Genomic DNA, 19,753 nt, shown 5'->3' on the forward strand with positions numbered 1-19,753 from the left:
AAGCATTTCGTAAACGGAAATGGCATCAAATAAGGAAGTCATTATCTTAGGATGTATCTTGCTAATGGATGCACAAAATAAACAGAGAGAAAGCACAGATGCTCACAGACACATCTAAAGACCATGGTGACTGCACGCTGAGAGGCTGCGTGTCGTTTCCAGGAAGGAGCTTGACTGTTCCACTCCCAGGCGAGGGGTAAGCGCTGCCTCCATAACCACTTGCTACAGAAGAGACACAGTATTACTCTCGCCTTTTGCCTCTTGCTGTAAAAGCGAAAATCCTCTTCAGATTTCTTCAGGCTAGTGGAAACAGGTACTAACGTAGGTCTTTCATAAAAGCGAAGTGGCGTAAAGCGAACCTTCAAGAAACGTGTACCACTTTTTGTTCACCCTTTCCTCGGCGGGGTGTTTCCACTGTGGCTATTACAAGTAGAGCTGCTAGAAACACTCAGGTCCAGGTTTTTGTGTGGACATATGTTTTCAGTTTCTCTTCTGTATATACCTTGGAGTAGAATTTCTCAGTCATATGGTAATTCTTTGTGTAACTTTTTGAGGAACTGCGGGTGGCCAAATTTATAACTGCTGAGTTCATCCACTTCTCCTCTTCATAACTCATGTTCCTCTGGCAATGACTACTCCACACCTTCCCCGTCCACATTGCAGAGGACCTCAGTGAACCTGGCTCCTGGGCGATATGTGGAGGCCACCAACCTCAGGCTAGACGAGCATCATCAGCAGGCATTGGGGGAGACAACTGCGCTCTCGTCCTGCCATGCTTATGCCACCCATCCTGGCTGAAACCCAAAGACTCCTTCTTAAATAATGTTACTGCAGCCAGAGTTCTGGCTTTCAGCTTCAAGTGGCCTTCATTGGCAAACGGGTTCTTTACCACTAAACCACCAGGGAATTACCCAAGCTTCCCATCTTAACTGGAGAAGGAAATGGCAAACCACTCCAGTATTCTTGCCCTGAAAATCCCATGGACAGAGGATAGTCCATGGGATCACAAGAGTCAGACACGACTTAGAGACTAAACCACCACCAGCCATCTTAATAATTCTGAGGGACTTGGCAGTCTTCTTCATTTGTGTCTGAATTTTTCACAATCCTCAACTTGAAGGGCTGTTGCGGTGATAATACTGGATACTTTACATAAAGAGTCGCATTCAGCACTTTCGTCCTCTTCCACCTTGACGTAGCATTCAGTTCAGTTCAGTTCAGTCGCTCAGTCGTGTCCGACTCTCTGCAACCCCATGAATCACAGCACACCAGGCCTCCCTGTCCATCACCAACTCCCGGAGTTCACTCAAACTCATGTCCATTGAGTTGGTGATGCCATCCATCCATCTCATTCTCTGTCGTCCCCTTCTCCTCCCACCCCCAATCCCTCCCAGCATCAGAGTCTTTTCCAGTGAGTCAACTCGTAGCATGAGGTGGCCAAAGTATTGGAGTTTCAGCTTTAGCATCAGTCCTTCCAGTGAACACCCAGGACTGATCTCCTTTAGAATGGACTGGTTGGATCTCCTTGCAGTCCAAGGGACTCTCAAGTGTCTTCTCCAGCACCACAGTTCAAAAGCATCAATTCTTCGGTGATCAGCCTTATTCACAGTCCAACTCTCACATCCACACATGACCACTGGAAAAACCATAGCCTTGACTAGATGGACCTTGGTTGGCAAAGTACTGTCTCTGCTTTTTAATATGCTATCTACTTCTCATCTTATCTTGCAAGACCATGAAGAATCTGCCTCTCCACATTAGGGACCACCTTAAATCTTGTTACCATTAAGGATTGCTCTACATTGACCATCAGGTTCCCCAAGCTCTGAGCCTCCCCTTTCTCTCCCTCCACCCACTGGTCCACCTTATTGACATTTCTATTTCCTGGTGCCCACATCTAGAAATCCATCACTGACTACCCGCCCTCCCTGACCTCACACTGCTTCCTCTATAAACTTGACATCATTGTGAATTGCTTCAACCCCTCTCCTTCCAGCCCTTGCCAGCCTTTCCCCTTGAACTAATACAACCACCTGTCCTTTGTCCTATTGGAGAAAATCACACAACCCATCACTAGTCAGTGTGTCTAGTCACCTTTTAACACAGATCTGGGCAACCCTCTTTCCGCTCTGGACAGTGGCTCTTCCAAACCTTTCACTGCTTCCCTAGAGTCCTGCCCAATGCCGCCAACCATCCATCAGCCAATAATCTCTTCCTCTCTCCTATGAAGAAAGCTGAGGATTTTGGCAGGAGCCCCAGCTCTCTTCGTTGTTGATTCTCAGCTTCCCAGAGTGGAGTTGGCCCCCTTTGCCCCTTATCCCCACCCCAGCAAGGATAGACTAGTCATCATAAATATCTTGGTCTGCTCTTGGCTCCATTCACAGCTTGCCTGGGGGGGATGATCATCAGCTGTCACCTGATCTGCCCTGATACTGTCCTCTTGTAATGAAGGTTCTCACTTTGTTTGATGATCAGTTTCCTCTCTACTGACCATCCTACCCTGTTCAAATATCTGTTCCTCCTATGATACTGCTCCTGGCCATAACTGATTCTATCTTCTATGTGCCTCACAGTTTACTAAGCACATTTTTCTATCTAATTTAATCCTCTAAAATAACACTTTGAGACTTCCCTGGTGGTCCAGTGGCTAAGACTCTGCATTCCCAATGCAGGGGGTGTGGGTTCCATCCCTGGTCAGGGCACTAGATCCCGAGTGCTGCAGCTAAGACCTGGTGCAGCCAAAATAATAATAATAACCCTTTGAAGTGGGTCTTTTTCTTTAAAAATTTATTTATTTATATTGAAGTACAGTTGATTTGTTTCAGATGTATGACAAAGTGATTCTTTTCTCCTATAGGTTATTGAAGCAGAGCCTTGTTGTTGATCTATTTTATAATAATAGGGTATATCTGTTAATCTCAAATTCCTAAGCTATCTCTCATAACCCTTTCCCCTTTGGCAACCCTAAGTTTGCTTTCTATATCTGTAAATGTTTTTGATCACATGAAGTTCAAGCTACTTTAGCCTGTGTGTCTGGTTAGTTGGGGCTAGTTGACCATTTTGCTTTCACTTACATAAAACGAGTGGACGTGAAAAAGTGATGATACTAGAGAAAACGTGCAAGATCTCATGACCTTGGTACAATAGGGACAAAGCTGAGACATACTAAGTACTGTGGATGCTAATAATGGGGCTTCCCCAGTGGCTCAGCGGTAAAGAATCACCCTGCAACGCAGGAGATGCAGGAGACTAAGGTTCTATCCCTGGGTTGGGAAGATCCCCTGGGGGAGGGCATGGTAACCCACTCCAGTATTCTTGTCTAGGAAATCTCACGGACAAAGGAGCCTGGCGGGCTACAGTCCATAGGGTTGCAGAGTCAGACATGACTGAAGCAACTGAGCACGCGAGCACATGGATGCTAAAATCAATGACTCTCAGCTGGATGTGAGGTGAGCAGTTGGTTTACACTGTGTTCAACTGGGAAGGAAAAGAACAAAATCAAGGTGTATGTACAGAATGCTGGAAATGTATGATTTAGGTGTATAACTAAAACGTGAGAGATAATTAGGAATCTCAGTATTTTCTCATTTCCACTGGATGGAGCCACTCCTTAGAACATGAGACACTTGTTTTACTAGTGCATACTTGATTCATATGGAAACATTTCCTTGGCACTCACCATGCACCAGGCCATGTTCTGGAGTGAACCCTAAGAGGTGAGTATGGTTATCACCCTTTTTTTGGGTGAGGAAACAGACACAGAGAAGTAAAATAACTTGCCCCAGGTGCTCACTTCAGCAGCACATGTACTAAAATTGTAGGAAAAAAGAGAAGATTAGCAAGGCCCCTGTGCAAGGATGCTAAGCAAATCTGTGAAGCATTCCATAATTTTATTATCACCTCTCTACAAATTCTTATCTTCGGAGAAGATAATGTTTAAATCTGCATCACAATCACCCTTGTTTACTTGGAGCTTCAGCATTAGTCCTTCCAATGAATATTCAGGGGTGATTAGAAAGAGGAGAGTGAAAAGGTTGGCTTGAAGCTCAACATTCAGAAAACAAAGATCATGGCATCTGGTCCCATCACTTCATGGGAAATAGATGGGGAAACAGTGTCAGACTTTATTTTTTTGGGCTCCAAAATCACTGCAGATGCTGATTGCAGCCATGAAATTAAAAGACGCTTACTCCTTGGAAGGAAAGTTATGACCAACCTAGATAGCATATTAAAAAGCAGAGACATTACTTTGCCAACCAAAGTCCATCTAGTCAAGGCTATGGTTTTTTCAGTGGTCATGTATGGATGTGAGAATTGGACTGTGAAGAAGGCTGATCGCCAAAGAATTGATGCTTTTGAACTGTGGTGTTGGAGAAGACGCTTGAGAGTCCCTTGGACTGCAAGGAGATCCAACCAGTCCATACTAAAGGAGATCAGTTCTGGGTGTTCATTGGAAGGACTGATGCTAAAGCTGAAACTCCAATACTTTGGCCACCTCATGCTACGAGTTGACTCACTGGAAAAGACTCTGATGCTGGGAGTGATTGGGGGCAGGAGGAGACGGAGACAACAGAGAATGAAATGGCTGGATGGCATCACCGACTCTATGGACATGAGTTTGAGTGAACCCCGGGAGTTGGTGATGGACAGGAAGGCCTTGCGTGCTGTGATTCATGGGGTCGCAAAGAGTCTGATACGACTGAGCGACTGAACTGAACTGAACTTCCTTTAAGATTGACTGGCTTAGTCTCCTTGTTTATTGTGTGTTTTTTTCTGGTCACCTCCCAGAGCTGACTCTCCCCACCCTTAACATCTTTTGTCTTTAGATGAGGCTGTCTTTAGATGAGGCTGCAGCCACTTTGGTGAGTTACTTGGTTTTTTTCTGACTCTCTCCCATATATACATGTTATTAAACTTTGATTTTCTCCTGTTTAAAAATAAATAAATGAGTAACTTGCCCCAGGCACACACCATCTGAGCAATGGTGGCTGAATGCCAACATTGTGCTCTTCACCAGCACCTTACAGTATCTCTGTCTTAATGCATTTGCAGAACACATCACGCATGAGAGCAGATGACTCTTTGAACCTCATGTGATGTGTCAAGGAAACCAAATATGCTCCTATTTTTAGATGAATTCTTTCTGACACAAAGCAGGAAGGAGGGCATTGTGGTGGAATGACTCCCACATAGGTAGCAACTTATCTAGCATATGTGAGCACTGGCTGATTTACAACTCAGATGAACAGGGATTTCATCCCTTTGAATACTATATTGTCATACATTCTGGAAAGTGATTATTTTTGTGAAGAGGAGCAAAACAGATGAAAGGAAACAAAAAACTAAACAAAGGGAAAAATAAAAAGTTGCAGTGGATAAAGCAATTCAGTAAGAGAAAGCAAAAACAGAGGTTTAAGAAAGTTACTGTGTAATTATATCTCAATAAAAGGAAATTAAAACCAGGTTCCCAGGTGACTTTAATCTGAGTTGTTCAAGCCAACTTACACAAAATTATTTTGCAGTCTTATGATGCATTTGACAAGATCTCCAGGATCTAAACTCAAGTTAAGCCAAACTTTAAGATAAAGCTAACTGCTGATGAAAAAGATATGGCCTCCTAAACCATCTTTATCTTGAAGAGATCAAAAAGGAAGGCCATGTTTTGTGAAATTCTCAAGGGAGAGAATACACATTTACTCAGTACATATCATGTGCCAGGTCTATTGCCAAAAGTTGATCTCATTATCTCCAATTTACAGAGGAAGAAACCAAGGCTCAGTAGGTAATGAAAAGAGTGAAAACTGGAGTCAGGCTTTAAACCCATGTCTCTTCATAATACAGCAGTCTGTCCACAAATTCTTGGTACATTGCTATAGGTTTCTGATTTCGAAAGTGTTTAACTCATTTTGTAATATATACACATATTGAATCATGATGTTGTATATCTGAAACTAATAAAATGCTATATGTCAATTATATCTCAATTTAAAAAGTTATTAACATTGTACACTTACCTACCTGAATCTGGGTCTCTAGAGCCACTCTAGTTACTGCCCTCAGTTCAGTTCAGTCGCTCAGTCGTGACCAACTCTTTGCGAATCCATGAATCACAGCATGCCAGGCCTCCCTGTCCATCACCAACTCCCGGAGTTCACTCATACTCATGTCCATTGAGTCGGTGATGCCATCCAGCCATCTCATTCTCTGTCGTCCCCTTCTCCTCCCAACCCCAATCCCTCCCAGCATCAGAGTCTTTTCCAGTGAGTCAACTCGCATGAGGTGGCCAAAGTATTGGAGTTTCAGCTTTAGCATCAGTCCTTCCAATGAACACCCAGGACTGATCTCCTTTAGAATGGACTGGTTGGATCTCCTTGCAGTCCAAGGGACTCTCAAGAGTCTTCTTCTGCTGCTGCTGCTGCTAAATCGCTTCAGTCGTGTCTGACTCTGTGCGAACCCATAGACAGCAGCCCACCAGGCTCCACCGTCCCTGAGATTCTCTAGGCAAGAACACTGGAGTGGGTTGCCATTTCCTTCTCCCAAGAGTCTTCTAGAGGGTCCCAATTATAGACTTCTAGCCTGATAATTTTCAACAAACAGCATTGTTATATCAAGAAACTCTATAGGAACCTTACCCTTTGACAGAGGTAGATATCATTTTTTTTCAAGTTTTTTAAACTACATTTCATAACAGGAAGCAACGTTTTATATCATGACCCACTACATATGCAGTGTTTAACTGCACTATTTCAAAAAACAATATAAGGACTTCCCTGGTGGTTCAGTGGTTAAGATTCCATACTTTTACTGCAGGGGGCGCAGGTGTGATCCCTGGTTGGGGAACTAAGATTCCACAAGCCGAGTGGCCAAAAAAGCCCCCCAAAGCCCACAGTATTTAACTTTGTTACATGCTCTGCTCTCTTCTTTTCTATTCCATTTTAAAAATATGCTGCTCCTGAGCTGTTAAACTGATTTCATGGCCCACCAGTATCTTAAGATCTACAGTTTGAGAAACACTGTACTTTAGGATTTGGGTTGCTCTGGAGATTTTTTCTCATTTGATAAATGCAGAAATATAGGCTCTCCAGAATGAAGTGAGTTCTTTAAATGTATACAACTAAGAAGTATTGAATGGAGGACCTCGACACAGAATTCTGCCTTTACACCCAGTATTCTTCTGAATACAGAATTTCTCCAGAGGAATTGTAAATGAGAAACTAAAGAACACCCACATGCCCTCCCTGCAAGAAGAGAGGCTTAGCTACGTGAAGAAACAGAGGGGGAACACTTCCCAGGAGTCTTGCTGCAGCCGAGGCATGTGACAGTTCTTTCTGGAGGACACCTGCTCTGGACAAGGTAAGATGCAGGAGCTGGGATTCAGAGGTGGATTCACGGTCCCTGCTGTGGGAGGGGCTCCCATTTCAGTAGAGGAGTCCATGTACACAGATAAATTACAGTGCAGGTGAATTAGAACCATATTAGTGATGAAGGAAATTAAAAGACGATTGCGCCTTGGAAGAAAAACTATGACAAACTTAGTGTATTAAAAAGTAGAGACGTCCTTTGTTGATAAAAGTCTGTATAGTCAAAGTTATGGTTCTTCCATGTACATATGGTCCAACAGCCATAAAGAAGGCTGAGAGCCAAAGAATTGATGCTTTCGAACTGTGGTGCTGGAGAAGGCTCTTGAGAGTCCCTTGGACAGCAAGGAGATCCAACCAGTCCGTCCTAAAGGAAATCAGTCCTGAATATTCATTGGAAGGTCTGATGCTGAAGCTGAAGCTCCAATACTTTGACCACCTGATGTGAAGAGCCAACTCATGGGAAAAGACCCTGATGCTGGGAAAGATTGAAGGCAGGAGGAGAAGGGGATGACAGAAGATAAGCTGTTTCGATGGCATCACTGACTCAGTGGACGTGAGTTTAAGGAAACTCAGGGAGATGGTGAAGGACAGAGAAGCCTGGCATGCTGCAGTCCATGGGGTTGCAGAGTCAGACATGACTGAGCAACTGAAAAACAAGTGATGGAGGAAGCACAGCTGGAGGCCAGAGAAAGGAGCTTGATATCAGTTCATAGCCTGTGAGAAGGGAGCTGAGGAGAGAAGCTGTGGTGGAGGGCGCACGGAGTGGCTGTGGTAGTGGTGGTGGTGATACGGCAGACTGTCTTAAGGGTAGAAGGTACTGGGTGGGCAGAAAGAGGAGAGCATTTAAGTAGCTGGAGCAACATGGGTCAACTGTAGGGCACTAAGGAGCAACATGTGGGGCATGAAGAACAGTTGGGTAGGGGGTAGAAGCCCCTTTTGCAACTTAGCAAAGTCACCTTTGTCCACCAGACATATTTTTATATTTAAAAAAGTTTATTTATTTAGTTTATTTAGTTGCAGCGTGTAAGACTGTCAGTCTTCAATGAGGCATGAGAGATCTTTAGTTGCAACGTGCAAACTCTCAGTTGCAGCCTGTAGGAACTACTTCCCTGATCAGGGTTCAAACCTGGGCTCCCTGCATTGGAAGTTCAGAGTCTTAGCCACTGGAACACCAGGGAAGTCCTGCAAGGAATGCTTTTGAAAGGCAAAACCCTTCAGTGGCTCCCCTCACTCTCGGAAGGAATCCAAACCCCTGACCACATCTCCCTCGCCCTGCACCCTGACCTCGCCTCCCACCTGCTTCCCTCACTTACCACCAGCCACCCCGCCCTCCCTACTGTTTCTAAATTCATCCCAAGTGCTTCCTGCTCAGGGCTCTGGTATTCATTGTTCCCTCTGCCTGGCCCACTCGTCACACAAATAGCTGTATTTCTCTTCATGACTTCAATCAGGTCTATTCGCAGATGTTATGGACCAGAGGACCCTCCAAGCTAGAGAAGCAGCCTCCCTATCCCTCTTCAAATTCTCACTCTGATTTGACAGTTTCTTCATAAAACACATCCTACAGTGATGTAGTTGTTCATTTGACGACACCCATGCACCTTCACTGGAACGATCCCTGGGTTGGGAAGATCCCCTGGAGGAGGGCATGACAACCCACTGCAGTATTCTTGCTTGGAGAATCCCACAGACAGAGGAGCCTGGTGGTCCGTAGGGTCCCAAAGAGTCAGACATGACTGAATTGACTTAGCACGCATGCATGCGCCCGCTGGAGTGGGATGGGAGCTCTTGGGGGGGGTGGGATTTGAATCTCTTCCTCCTTGCTATCTCTTCAACATCTGGGGTGGTGCCTCCAACCTAGAGATGCTCTCATAAACATGTGTTGAGTGAGTTGCTTTGCTAAGGGGGCGGAGGATACGGTGAGAGAGTTGCTTGTGAGAGCAGAAAGCTTGGGAAGGCTTTGGACTTTCCTGGTCTATAGAACCAGGGCAGGTGTGCCTTTCACTGCTCATAGACCCGGACAGGTAGGCCCCCAGCTGGCACATGGGTTAAATGTGAAAGAGTTCAAAGGGGAGCTAATGAGGTAGAAGCAGAGGGGGGCCTGGTGTCCCAGGGCCTCCGCCTCTTCCTTCTGGCTCCTGAGGCGCAGCATCAGAGCAAACTCTAGAGGTACCTGCACCAGCTACACAGTGGCCTTCCTTGTTTCCAGGAGGACAGAGGATGAACCCTGAGACCCCTCCCACTGGAGGAAGGGCAACTCCATCACACTGGAGAGGGCACTGAGGAACTGTTGCCCAGAACCCAGGGACCAGTCTGCAGGCAGTGAGGACATCCTGGATCACAGCATTGTTGGGGTGGGTGCATGAAAATGAACCTATGACCAGTGTAAGAGACTATTCTGAGGGTCCCAGAGGAGTCGTGCATGGAAATGTGAGGGCGTTTTCCCAAGGTGTTCCCTCAGATCTCTGAGCTGCCATCTTTGATTTCCAGTATTTTTTTCACAGACTGTGTGATGTGCCCCTATTAAAGAAGAGAGAGATGGGTGACAGTGAGGGGTGAGGGCAGAGTTAGAGAGAGAGTTGGGGAGAGACAAAGAGACAAGGAAGGAAGAGAAGAACAGAAGGAAAAAGGCACAGAGAGGGAACATAAAGAGAAAACCTTGGGATAGGAGACGTTAGGGGAAGATCAAGACATTAAAGGAAGGAGAGAGAACTGGGAAAGAAAGGCAAGTGCAAGGAAGCTGCACTTGCTGGGACAGAAGCTGGGACTTCCCTGGTAGTCCAGTGGCTAAGCCTCTGGCGCTGCCAATGCAGGGGACCTGGGTTCAATCCCTGGTCAGGGAACTAGATCCCACATGCCACAGCTAAGACCTAGCACAACCAAATAAATAATAAATATTGAAAGAAAGAAAAAAGCCGTAAGAGGACAAAATGGCCGGAATGAGATAAAAGTGGTCACCGGGATGTGCTTGTTTTGGACACCCAGAAGGTTGGAGGAGGGAGATCACACAGCTCACCCTTGACTGCCCTCCTAGATCTCGGAATCTCCCCGCCAGGAGCCTCGCCCTACTTCCGGCTCCCCAGGGCGGGGCTCCTTTGTTTACTGGGATGAGTCCTCAGCACCAGAACGTGAGCCTATCCTCTCGATGCTGGGCTCCTGGTTATTAATAGCCGAGGCCAATGGTCCCAGTCCCTCCTGGCCTCTGTCCTTCTGACCTGTTGCCTCAGTGGGTGAGAGGGCCAGTCCTGGAGGGGTCCCAGAAGAGCAAGGCTAGCAAAGAGAAGAAATCGATGGCACTGATCCTGGGAAGTTTCAGACCCACAGGAGGGAGTCATTGCCCTGTGCGGGCGACAGCGCCAGGCAGATTCAGCTACGGTGCCAGAAGTCCTGAAGGCCCAGCACAGTCCCCAGGGGCAGATCCAGCTATGGTGCCAGAAGTCCTGAGGGCCCAGCACAGCCCCCGGGGGAGGTCCTGTCTGCTTTTACTTTCTCAGCTTCCCATTTGCCCACTACACTGACTGTCTGTTCCGGGGAGAGGTGTTGCCTCGAGTCACTCTTCTCAGAGAGAAAAAGTTTATGAAGAGGCTGCCAGATTGAGCATGGATGGTTGGAAGAAATAGAAAGTACAACAAAATATTAACCATGGTAGGATTTCCCTGGTGGCTTAGTGGTAAAGAATCCACTTTATAGTGCAGAAGACATGGGTTCGATCCCTGATCCGGGAAGATCCTGCATGTCGCAGAGCAGGTAAGCCCGTGCGTTGTCACCACTACTGAATCTGTGTTCTAGAGCCTAGGAGCCACAACTGCTGAGCCCTCCTGCAGCAACTACTGAAGCTCTCGCACCCTAGAGCCTGTGCTCTGCAACAAGAGAAGCCACTGCAGTGAGAAGCCTGCACACTGCAATGAAAAATAGCCCCTGCTCCTCACAACTAGAGAAAAGCTGGTGCAGCAATGAAGACCCAGCACAGCCAAACATAAATAAACAAAATTATTTTTTAACGAAGTAGAGCTTTGTTTCTTCTGACTCAATTAATAAAAAAAAATTAACCACAACAGAATCTACATGGTGAGCATACTGATGTTCACTGTATATTCTTTCAACTTTTCTATTCTTTGAATTTTTTCATATAAAATATGAGAGGAGAGAAAAAAATTGCCCAGCAAATAGTATAAGGTGTTGGGAGTGTGATCCCTTTCCAAGAGAATCTATATTCCAAATGCCTGGAGAGGGCAATGTTTATCCTGAGAGATGGCAGATTGCAGGTAGGGGCACCAGCAGAAACCAAATAGGGGAGGGAGAACCCTGGATAGCACCAGGTGATTAGTAGTGCTGCCCACCCACAGCTGCTGGCCTTTCGGTTGGTGATCTTTTCCCAAGTTTATTCTGCTTCTCCTGAGATCTAGGCCTTGGCCCAGAGTTGACCCCACCCTACCACCTGTAACCCTTAGGGTAGGATAAGTTCCAGACCCTGCCTGACAACTGATCCAAGGAGTCTGGTCGTGTTTGCTCAGGAGGTGAGGTTCACACGATAAACAACAGGGGGAGGGCTTGGACTTGGTATAAAAGATCTGGAAGTTTCTAGAGGGGCTATTTTGCACTTGAAACTGCCAGGTGAGGGGCGACAGAGGTGTGGGCTAAGGGGGTGACAGGGATTCCTGGATCTGAGTTAGGGGGAAATTCAAGCTGACCTGAAGAAGAGACTTCCTAGACTGAGCAGCAGGAGAGACCTGGGTGTCAACGAACCGGGGCATCTGAATCGGAGCTAGCTAGGTGTAAAGGTGTCTGGATCTCAACTGTAGGGCTGGAGACACCTGGGATACACCCATGGCCAGATTTGTATTAGTGGAGAAAGAGGTATGACAAATAGACCAGGCACCTGAGATCTAATATCCTGAGCTGATTCCAGCTCCTTCTCAAACTTCTTGGGCTATCCCATCTCCACCAGAACTGCTTGGATGGTGATGCTGGGTGTCTCTTTTATTACCGTGTTCACTCTCCAAGTGACAGATCAATGCTCTAAAATGCTCCTTTCTTTCCAATTTGAGAAAAGGACCAACCTAGGAATTTAAACTATGCCCCAGATGCCCCACAAGCTGGGCCAACCTGCCCCAGCCTGACTTGCATTAGGCTTTTCTCAGACTCCTGGTTTGATGAACTCAACTATCTCTATGATTTGGAGATGTCCTCCACTTTTTTTCTTGGCTTTACCATGTGGCTTGTAGGTCTTAGTTCCCCAACCAGGGATGGAACCTGTTCTCCCTGCAGTGGAAGTGTGGAGTCCTAACCACTGGACCACCAGGGAAGTCCCTCACTTCTTTAGAAAATTCCTTTCCTGCTTTGTGCTAGGAGGGAACAGGGGTCGACACAGCTTAATCCAGATAGAAGGTCAGGGTTGATCTGGCTTGGGAGGGAAGAGGAGGGTTGGTTGTAGCCAGACAGGGGAGAGGGAGAGGGATTAACGGCACATAAGATAGTATCTGTGATCAACAGGACTAGAAACTGCGGGCAGTTCTTTCAAAGCCCAAGACTGAGTGGATAAGGTCTGCATTGAAGGACCAAGAACCCTAAGACTCAGCTGGAGGTCAGGGGCGCCTGGGTAAATGACCTCCGAGGGGAGAAGGGCAACCATTCACTTCCTCCTTTCTTCTCACTCCAGCCCCAGGATGTTGACCGTTGCTTTTCTCGCCCTACTTTGTGCCTCGGCCTCTGCCACAGAGAGTAAGTGAGAAGCCCGAAGCCCAGGACTAGATCAGGAGAAGACAGCCGCCTGCACTGCTGGCAGCCAAGGCTTTCAGAGGCTGACTTGGGGTGGTGGGAACCGAGTTACGGGAGGAAGAGGGGTGATTGGGAGAAACTGAGCTCTCAGGGGACTTCTCCCCCCAACTCCTCCTTTTGCTCCAGTTCAGCCCAGGGCCTCCTCCTACAGTGGAGAATACGGAGGCGGGGGAGGAGAACGATTCTCCCAGTCTGGAAACCAGTTGGATGGCCCCATCACCGCCATTCGCATCCGAGTCAGCAGTTACTACATCGTAGGGTAAGCATCCTCGAGATTCTGTGCTTTGGCAACCTTCTAGGATCTTACTAACTTAGGAAGGTCTCAGTCACTTTGGGTCACATCAGCAAGTCACAGGGATAACATGATACAGAAAAGTTATTAGATGACTTGGATTTGAGACCTGTGCTGCCGAAACCCCTAAGGCTCCCACATGTGTGATCTTGAGTAAATCATATACCCTAAGCTCTGAGGGACCTGGGTGTTTTCTAGTTTACCCCCACCCAAGGTTTAAATCCTGCCTGACATCCTCCGTCTCTAGCTTGATGCCTCTCCCCAAACGTGTGTCCTTCTGACACTGGAGCCTGGCACAGCACAAACAAGTCTCTCCCCTCATGGGCGCCTTTCAGATGTTTGAAAAAAAAAAAATCCCTTTTCCTCTTTCAAGTAGGGGGTGGGGGCCCAATGGGAACGTGGACTCCAAAGGCAAGCTCTGATTTTTACTGTCTGGGTGATTCTGCACAAGCTGTTTTCCCTCTGTGAGCCTGTTCATCAGCAAGATGAGGAGCTGAAGTTCTGTGTACGACCTTCCAGGGCTCATCCAACCCTCACACCCTTTGGGGCTGTCGTCTCCGTCACTAGTCTGGAGGTCTCAGCCTGTAGGCCAACAGCTCCTGAACTCTGATCGCCTTCCTCAGTGACTCCCTTCCTTCCCTTCTCACTCTGCCCCTAGTCTCCAGGTGCGCTACGGCACGGTGTGGAGCGACTATGTGGGTGGCACCTCAGGAGACCTGGACGAGATCTTTCTCTACCCTGGGGAATCCATCGTCCAGGTGTCGGGAAAGTACAAGACCTACCTGAGAAAGCTGGTCTTTGTGACGGACAAGTTCCGCTTCCTGTCTTTCGGGAAAGACAAAGGCACGAGTTTCAACGCTGCCCCCCTGTACCCCAACACTGTTCTACGATTCATCAGTGGCCGGTCTGGCTCCCTTATTGATGCCATCGGCTTCCACTGGGACTTCTACCCCTCTGATTACGAGAGCTGCTGAGTTGTACTGCAACCCTGCAATGGGGACCTGGGAACCCACGAACCACTAACCACCATCCACATGTCTCAATTAAAAAAAGAAAAAACCAGCAAACAATAAAAGGGCATGACTACAGCTAGAGGGATGCACCTCTTGACTCTGGGTAGGAATGTGCGAATCTCATTTCTGGCTACTTGTTGTGTGTTAGTCTGGGGAAGAGTGGGAGGATGAGGGAGAGAGGTGAAAGACTCCTGAGCTTTTCTTCATAATTTATCAAGAGGAGATAAGGTCTTCCCTAGTGGTCCAGTGGTTGAGAGTCTGCCTGCCAATGCAAGAGACACTGGTTCGATGCCTGGTCTGGGAAGAGCCCACATGTCAAGGAACAATTAAACCCATTCGCCACAACCACTGAATCCCACAAGCCCATGCACCGCAACAGGAGAGTAGGCAGGGCTCGCCAAAACTAGAGAAAGTCAGAGTGCAGAAACAAAGACCCAACACGGCCCAAAATAACTAAGTAAACTTTACAAAAGTATTTTCAGTTGAGATAACTTTTAGAAATACAGAGGAGATAAGATTCTGGCCTGAACCAATTCTTTTTTCAAATGTTTACCCAAACTGGAGGCTGAAGGTAAGGCCAAGTCGTGGCTTATCGCCAAAACTCCAGATGTTTCACTCTCCAGCCCTTTCCTCCTATGTCTTCTTGAGGCAGTGCCTCTCCACCAACAGGCTGTCACCTCACTCTCCTGACCTCAACCCAGTCACCATTTGTTGGTGCCTGGTTCATCATCCTTCGTTCTTTCCCAGAACCCACCCGATTCCCAAAGTTTAGCCTGAGTGCCTGCCAAGGACTCTGGCTCTTTACCCCATCCTAGTTCCCGCCTTTACACGTAAGTCCTGGGGTCCATGCTCAGCTCTCTCAGACCTCAGTTCTTTCCTGCAGAAGCCACCACCTCCTCAGCAGCTTCTACTCTGCCAACTGCTGTTGCTGTCTAGTCACTCAGTTGTATCTGACTCTTTATGACCCCATGGACTGTAGCTCGCCAGGCTCCTCTGTTCGTGGGATTTCCCAGACAAGAATACTAGAGTGGATCACCATTTCCTTCTCCAGAGGATCTTCCCAACTCAGGGATTGAACCTGCATCTCCTGCACTGGCAGGCGGATTCTTCACCACTGAGCCACCAGGGAAGCCCACTCTGCCAATTTTACCCTCAAGACAAAAGGGCATTCCAGGAGGTAGGGTTGGGGAGGAGATTTTCCATCATGTTTCCATGAACTGAAGGGGCTGTTTAGAGTTCAGGGGAAGCATTAGGGGGACTGGATAGATTCAGCAAGGATTTAAGGGTATATAGTTGCCTTGGAAATTCTAGTTCTCAGTCCCAAATTTTTGACAGTTTTTTGTTTGTTTATTTGTGCTTGTGGTGGTGAGTACTCATTGCTCCCAATAGGTTTACTCACATCCCAGGGAATTTCAGTCACATTTTTTCCCTATTAAACAAAAATAAAAGTCATATATATGTAATTTTATAAAGAAATATTAGCATGATACAAGCTCATGACTAGTCTGTTTTTTATAAAAATGCCTTTATTTCTCTCAAGTCCATGGAATGGAATATTATGCAACTGTATTTTTATTGATATATAAATCACATAATATAAAATTCACCCCACTTTTTGACTGTGCCCTGTGTCACGTGGGACGATTGGCATGGTTCCCCAACTTGGGATGGAACCCACACCCCATGCATTGGAAGCACCAAGTTTTAATCACTGACTGGCCAGGGAAGACCCATAAAATTCACCTTTTTAAAAAAAATTTTATTTATTTTTTGGCTGGGTCTTCCTTGTTCTTCATGGACTTCTCATTGTGGTTGCTTTTCTTGTTACAGAGCCCTGGCTCTAGAGCGCAAGGACTTCAGTAGTTGTGGTGCATGGGCTTAGTTGCCCTGTAGCATGTGAAATAGTCCTCGAGCAGGGATAGAACCATGTCCCCTGCATTGGCAGGTGGATTCTTAGCCAGGGGACCACCAGGGAAGTCCAAAATCCCCCCTTTCAAAGTATGCCATTCAGAGGTATTTAGTGTATTCACAGGTTGTGGAACCATCATCACTCTAATCCCAGAATACTTTCACCACCTCAAAAAGAAACCCCGTCCCCATGAAGCAGTCACTCTCCATTCTCCTCTCCCCCAGCCCCTAGTAACCCTCATCTCTTTTCTGTCTCTATGGGTTTGCTTATTCCAGACATTTCACACAGATCAGATTATACAACAATGTGGCCTTTTATGTCTAGCTTCTGCCATTTAACATAGTTGTTTCAAGTTTCACCCATGTTGGAACATATATCAGTACTTTAGTCCTTCTTATGGCTGAACCTGACAGCCTTTTGACAGATCAGATATTTGGTCAACTTTAGGAAAGCCTCTGTTTTTTAACCCAGTACTTTCACTTTTCACTTTCACACATTGGAGAAGGAAATGGCAACCCACTCCAGTGTTCTTGCCTGGAGAATCTCAGGGAAGGGGGAGCTTGGTGGGCTTCCGTCTACGGGGTCACACAGAGTCGGACACGACTGAAGTGACTTAGCAGCAGCAGCAGCAGGGGCCTGGTACCAAAGGGGCAGCCATGGCAGAAGGGAATTAAGGGGAGGGATTCCTGGCTTTTATCTAGTCCTTATTAGGTTGTGGCAGGAGATTATGATTAAGGAAAATGTCCCCTTACTTAAAAACTTGTTTTAAGATTGCTGAATTAAGCTAAGCACACATTTACCAAGTAGTCCCTGCTAAAGGGTAGGAATACAAAGAGTACTGAGATCTGGTTCTTTTCCTCTAGTTAAATTGTTGGTTTGGTGGGATAACAAAGGTGTTTTTCATAATATGCTAAGAGTGCCAAGAGGAGGGTTAACTTTCTCTGGGAAGTCAGGGAAGTCTGTGTGTGTGTGTCTGTGGAGGAACAGTACTAAGTCTAGCTTATGTAGAAATATGAAGATATTTCTCTCAAGTCCATGGAATGGAATATTATACAACTATATCTTTATTGATATATAAATCACATAGAATTCACCCCACTTTTTGACGCACCCCCGTGTCATGTGGGATGATTGGCATGGTTCAGTTCAGGCAAAATGGTTCAAGTGGTTCAGTACAGGCAAAATGCAAAGCACAATTGGGCAAAAGATGAAGCCTCACAGGAAGGCAGGAACCATGAACATAATATTGATCTATTTAAACTTTATGGGTTATGGGATGGCACCGAATCAAATTATGCCCATCGGATTGATAAGCTGTACAACATTTTTCTGGTGTAAGTTGGGGAAATAGACTAAATATAAAACAGGATGAGATAAAATAGTTAAGAGACTAGTTCTAGATCAGAAATGATAATGTCTGTACAAAGGCAACAACATGAGAAAGAGAGAAAAGGGAAGAATTTGAGAGATTTGAGGGGGAAGATAGGCTTGGAAGAATTGATAAGTAAATGCAAGAAGGTGAGTGAAAGAGAATTTAGGAGAACTACCACATCAGTAGCTTGGGCAACTGGGAAGAAGGATATTCTCTGAGATGGGGAATACAAAAGAAAAACTAAATAGCTTTAGGACTCATTGAGTTTTTTTTAATGTTTATTTATTTGGCCATGTCAGCTCTTAGTTGTAGTACGCAAGATCTTCGATCTTTGTTAAGGCATGCAGGATCTTTATTTGCAGCATTCGAACTCTTAGCTGTGGCATGTTGGATCTAGTTCCCTGACCAGGGATTGAACCTGGGCTCCCTGCAGTGGGAGCACAGAGCCTTAGCCACTGAACCACCAGGGAAGTCCCTGGTGTCAGCTCTTATATCCAACTTTGCTCTCCTTTGCTACTTAAGGATCTACTTTGGAAGGTTGTTGTTTTTTTTCTTTTTAAGTTATTGTTTCTCTTGGAATATCAGGTGTTTAACAATTGGAATTGCCACCAGGCAGATGCAGATGCCTAGGAAGTAGATCCAACCGTCATTCCCTTTCAAGAGCTAAGGAAATTAAGGCACAGAGAGGTTAAGTATCTTGACCCCATGCGCCCGGCAACAAAGCCCTGTAACTAAGCTATTTTTTAAATCTTAGAAGTCCTGACTCCCAGAGCTATGCTCTTTTCACTATTTCCAGCAGGTATCTTACCATATATCTGGGGACTGACAATAGATATGAAAACCTGAATGAAAGTGTTAGTTGTTCAGTTATGTCTGACTCTTTGTGACCCCCATGGACTGTAGCCCTTCAGGTTCTGTCCATGAAATTCTCCAAGCAAGAATACTGGAGTGGGTAGTCATTCCCTTCTCCAGGGGATCTTTGGGATCTTCCCAACCCAGGGATCAACCCAAGTCTCTTGCATTGCAGGCAGATTCTTTACTGTCTGCACCACTGCTGCTGCTGCTGCTAAGTCGCTTCAGTCGTGTCTGACTCTGCGCAACCCCATAGACGGCAGCCACCAGGCTCCTGTGTCTCTGGGATTCTCCAGGCAAGAACACTGGAGTTGGTTGCCATTTCCTTTTCCAATGCATGAAAGTGAAAAAGTGAAAGTGAAGTCGCTCAGTCGTGTCCGACTCTTCGAGACCCCATGGACTGCAGCCTACCAGGCTCCTCCGCCCATGGGATTTTCCAGGCAAGAGTACTGGAGTGGGGTCTGCACCACTAAGGAAGCCCAAATAGTCCTCTGTAAAGTGCAGGGAAGACCAACATGCCAATCATCTAATGGTTCTTGAGATCCCTGAGACACTGTTAGGGGTCTGTAAGGTCAAAACTATTTTCATAAAAATACTGAGATACCATTTGACTTTTTATGTAAATTCTTTCTTGAGTATATTGCCGAGTTTTCAAGAGGTTATATGATGTGTGATATTACAACAGACTGACTACAGAAGAATATATAAGAATCCTGCTATTTCATCTTAAATCAGACATTGTGCCTGCAAGCTCAGTTGTGTCCAACTGTTTGCAACCCCATGGACTGCAGCTGACCAGAATCCTCTGTCCATGGGATTTTCTAGGTAAGAATACTGGAGAAGGTTGCCATTTCCTACTCCAGGGGATCTTTCCCACCCAGACATAGAACTGGAGGCTCCTGAGTCTTCTGCATTGGCAGGTGGATTCTTTATCACTGCATCACCTGGGAAGTTCAAACCAGACATCAGGTTTGTAAAAAGGTAAAACAATGTCACTCTGCTTTTTTGCTTTGGAAAATAGTCATTTTAAAAATTAAAATATTATCTATGTTATATGTAAACAGTTTATTATTGCCATTTTGGGCAATTTTTAAATGGAGACATAATCCATATAACATAAAATTTATCATTTCTAAGTGTACATTTTGGTGGTTTTTAGTACATTCACTGTGTTGT

At 46.0% G+C, this 19,753-nt stretch overlaps 1 protein-coding gene, 1 long non-coding RNA gene and 1 other non-coding gene across 4 annotated transcripts; all 3 read left to right on the forward strand.

The window, feature by feature from the left end:
- The first annotated feature begins 63 nt into the window (after nt 1-63).
- LOC148773650 (uncharacterized) lies at nt 64-11,357 on the forward strand. Of its 2 annotated transcripts, XR_016036586.1 has the most exons (5): nt 64-196; nt 3,324-3,449; nt 4,827-4,862; nt 7,185-7,353; nt 11,151-11,357. It is a non-coding gene; the product is annotated as an uncharacterized LOC148773650 (long non-coding RNA). The 2 variants fall into 2 exon arrangements; XR_016036585.1 differs by lacking the exon at nt 4,827-4,862.
- Nucleotides 3,786-3,892, forward strand: LOC129545846 (U6 spliceosomal RNA). The gene has a single exon (XR_008683775.1). It is a non-coding gene; the product is annotated as a U6 spliceosomal RNA (small nuclear RNA).
- A 1,670-nt stretch (nt 11,358-13,027) lies between the features above and the next one.
- ZG16 (zymogen granule protein 16) lies at nt 13,028-14,484 on the forward strand. Its single transcript, XM_055408920.2, has 3 exons — nt 13,028-13,082; nt 13,266-13,398; nt 14,090-14,484. Exons 1-3 carry the CDS (start codon nt 13,028-13,030, stop codon nt 14,403-14,405), a joined length of 504 nt encoding a protein of 167 aa, XP_055264895.1. The 3' UTR covers nt 14,406-14,484.
- The last annotated feature ends 5,269 nt before the right edge of the window (nt 14,485-19,753 follow it).

The sequence above is a fragment of the Moschus berezovskii genome, chromosome 27 (genome assembly GCF_049115385.1).
Source record: "Moschus berezovskii isolate FMDL1 chromosome 27, NW_MosBer_1.0, whole genome shotgun sequence".
Taxonomy (NCBI): Eukaryota; Metazoa; Chordata; class Mammalia; order Artiodactyla; family Moschidae; genus Moschus; species Moschus berezovskii.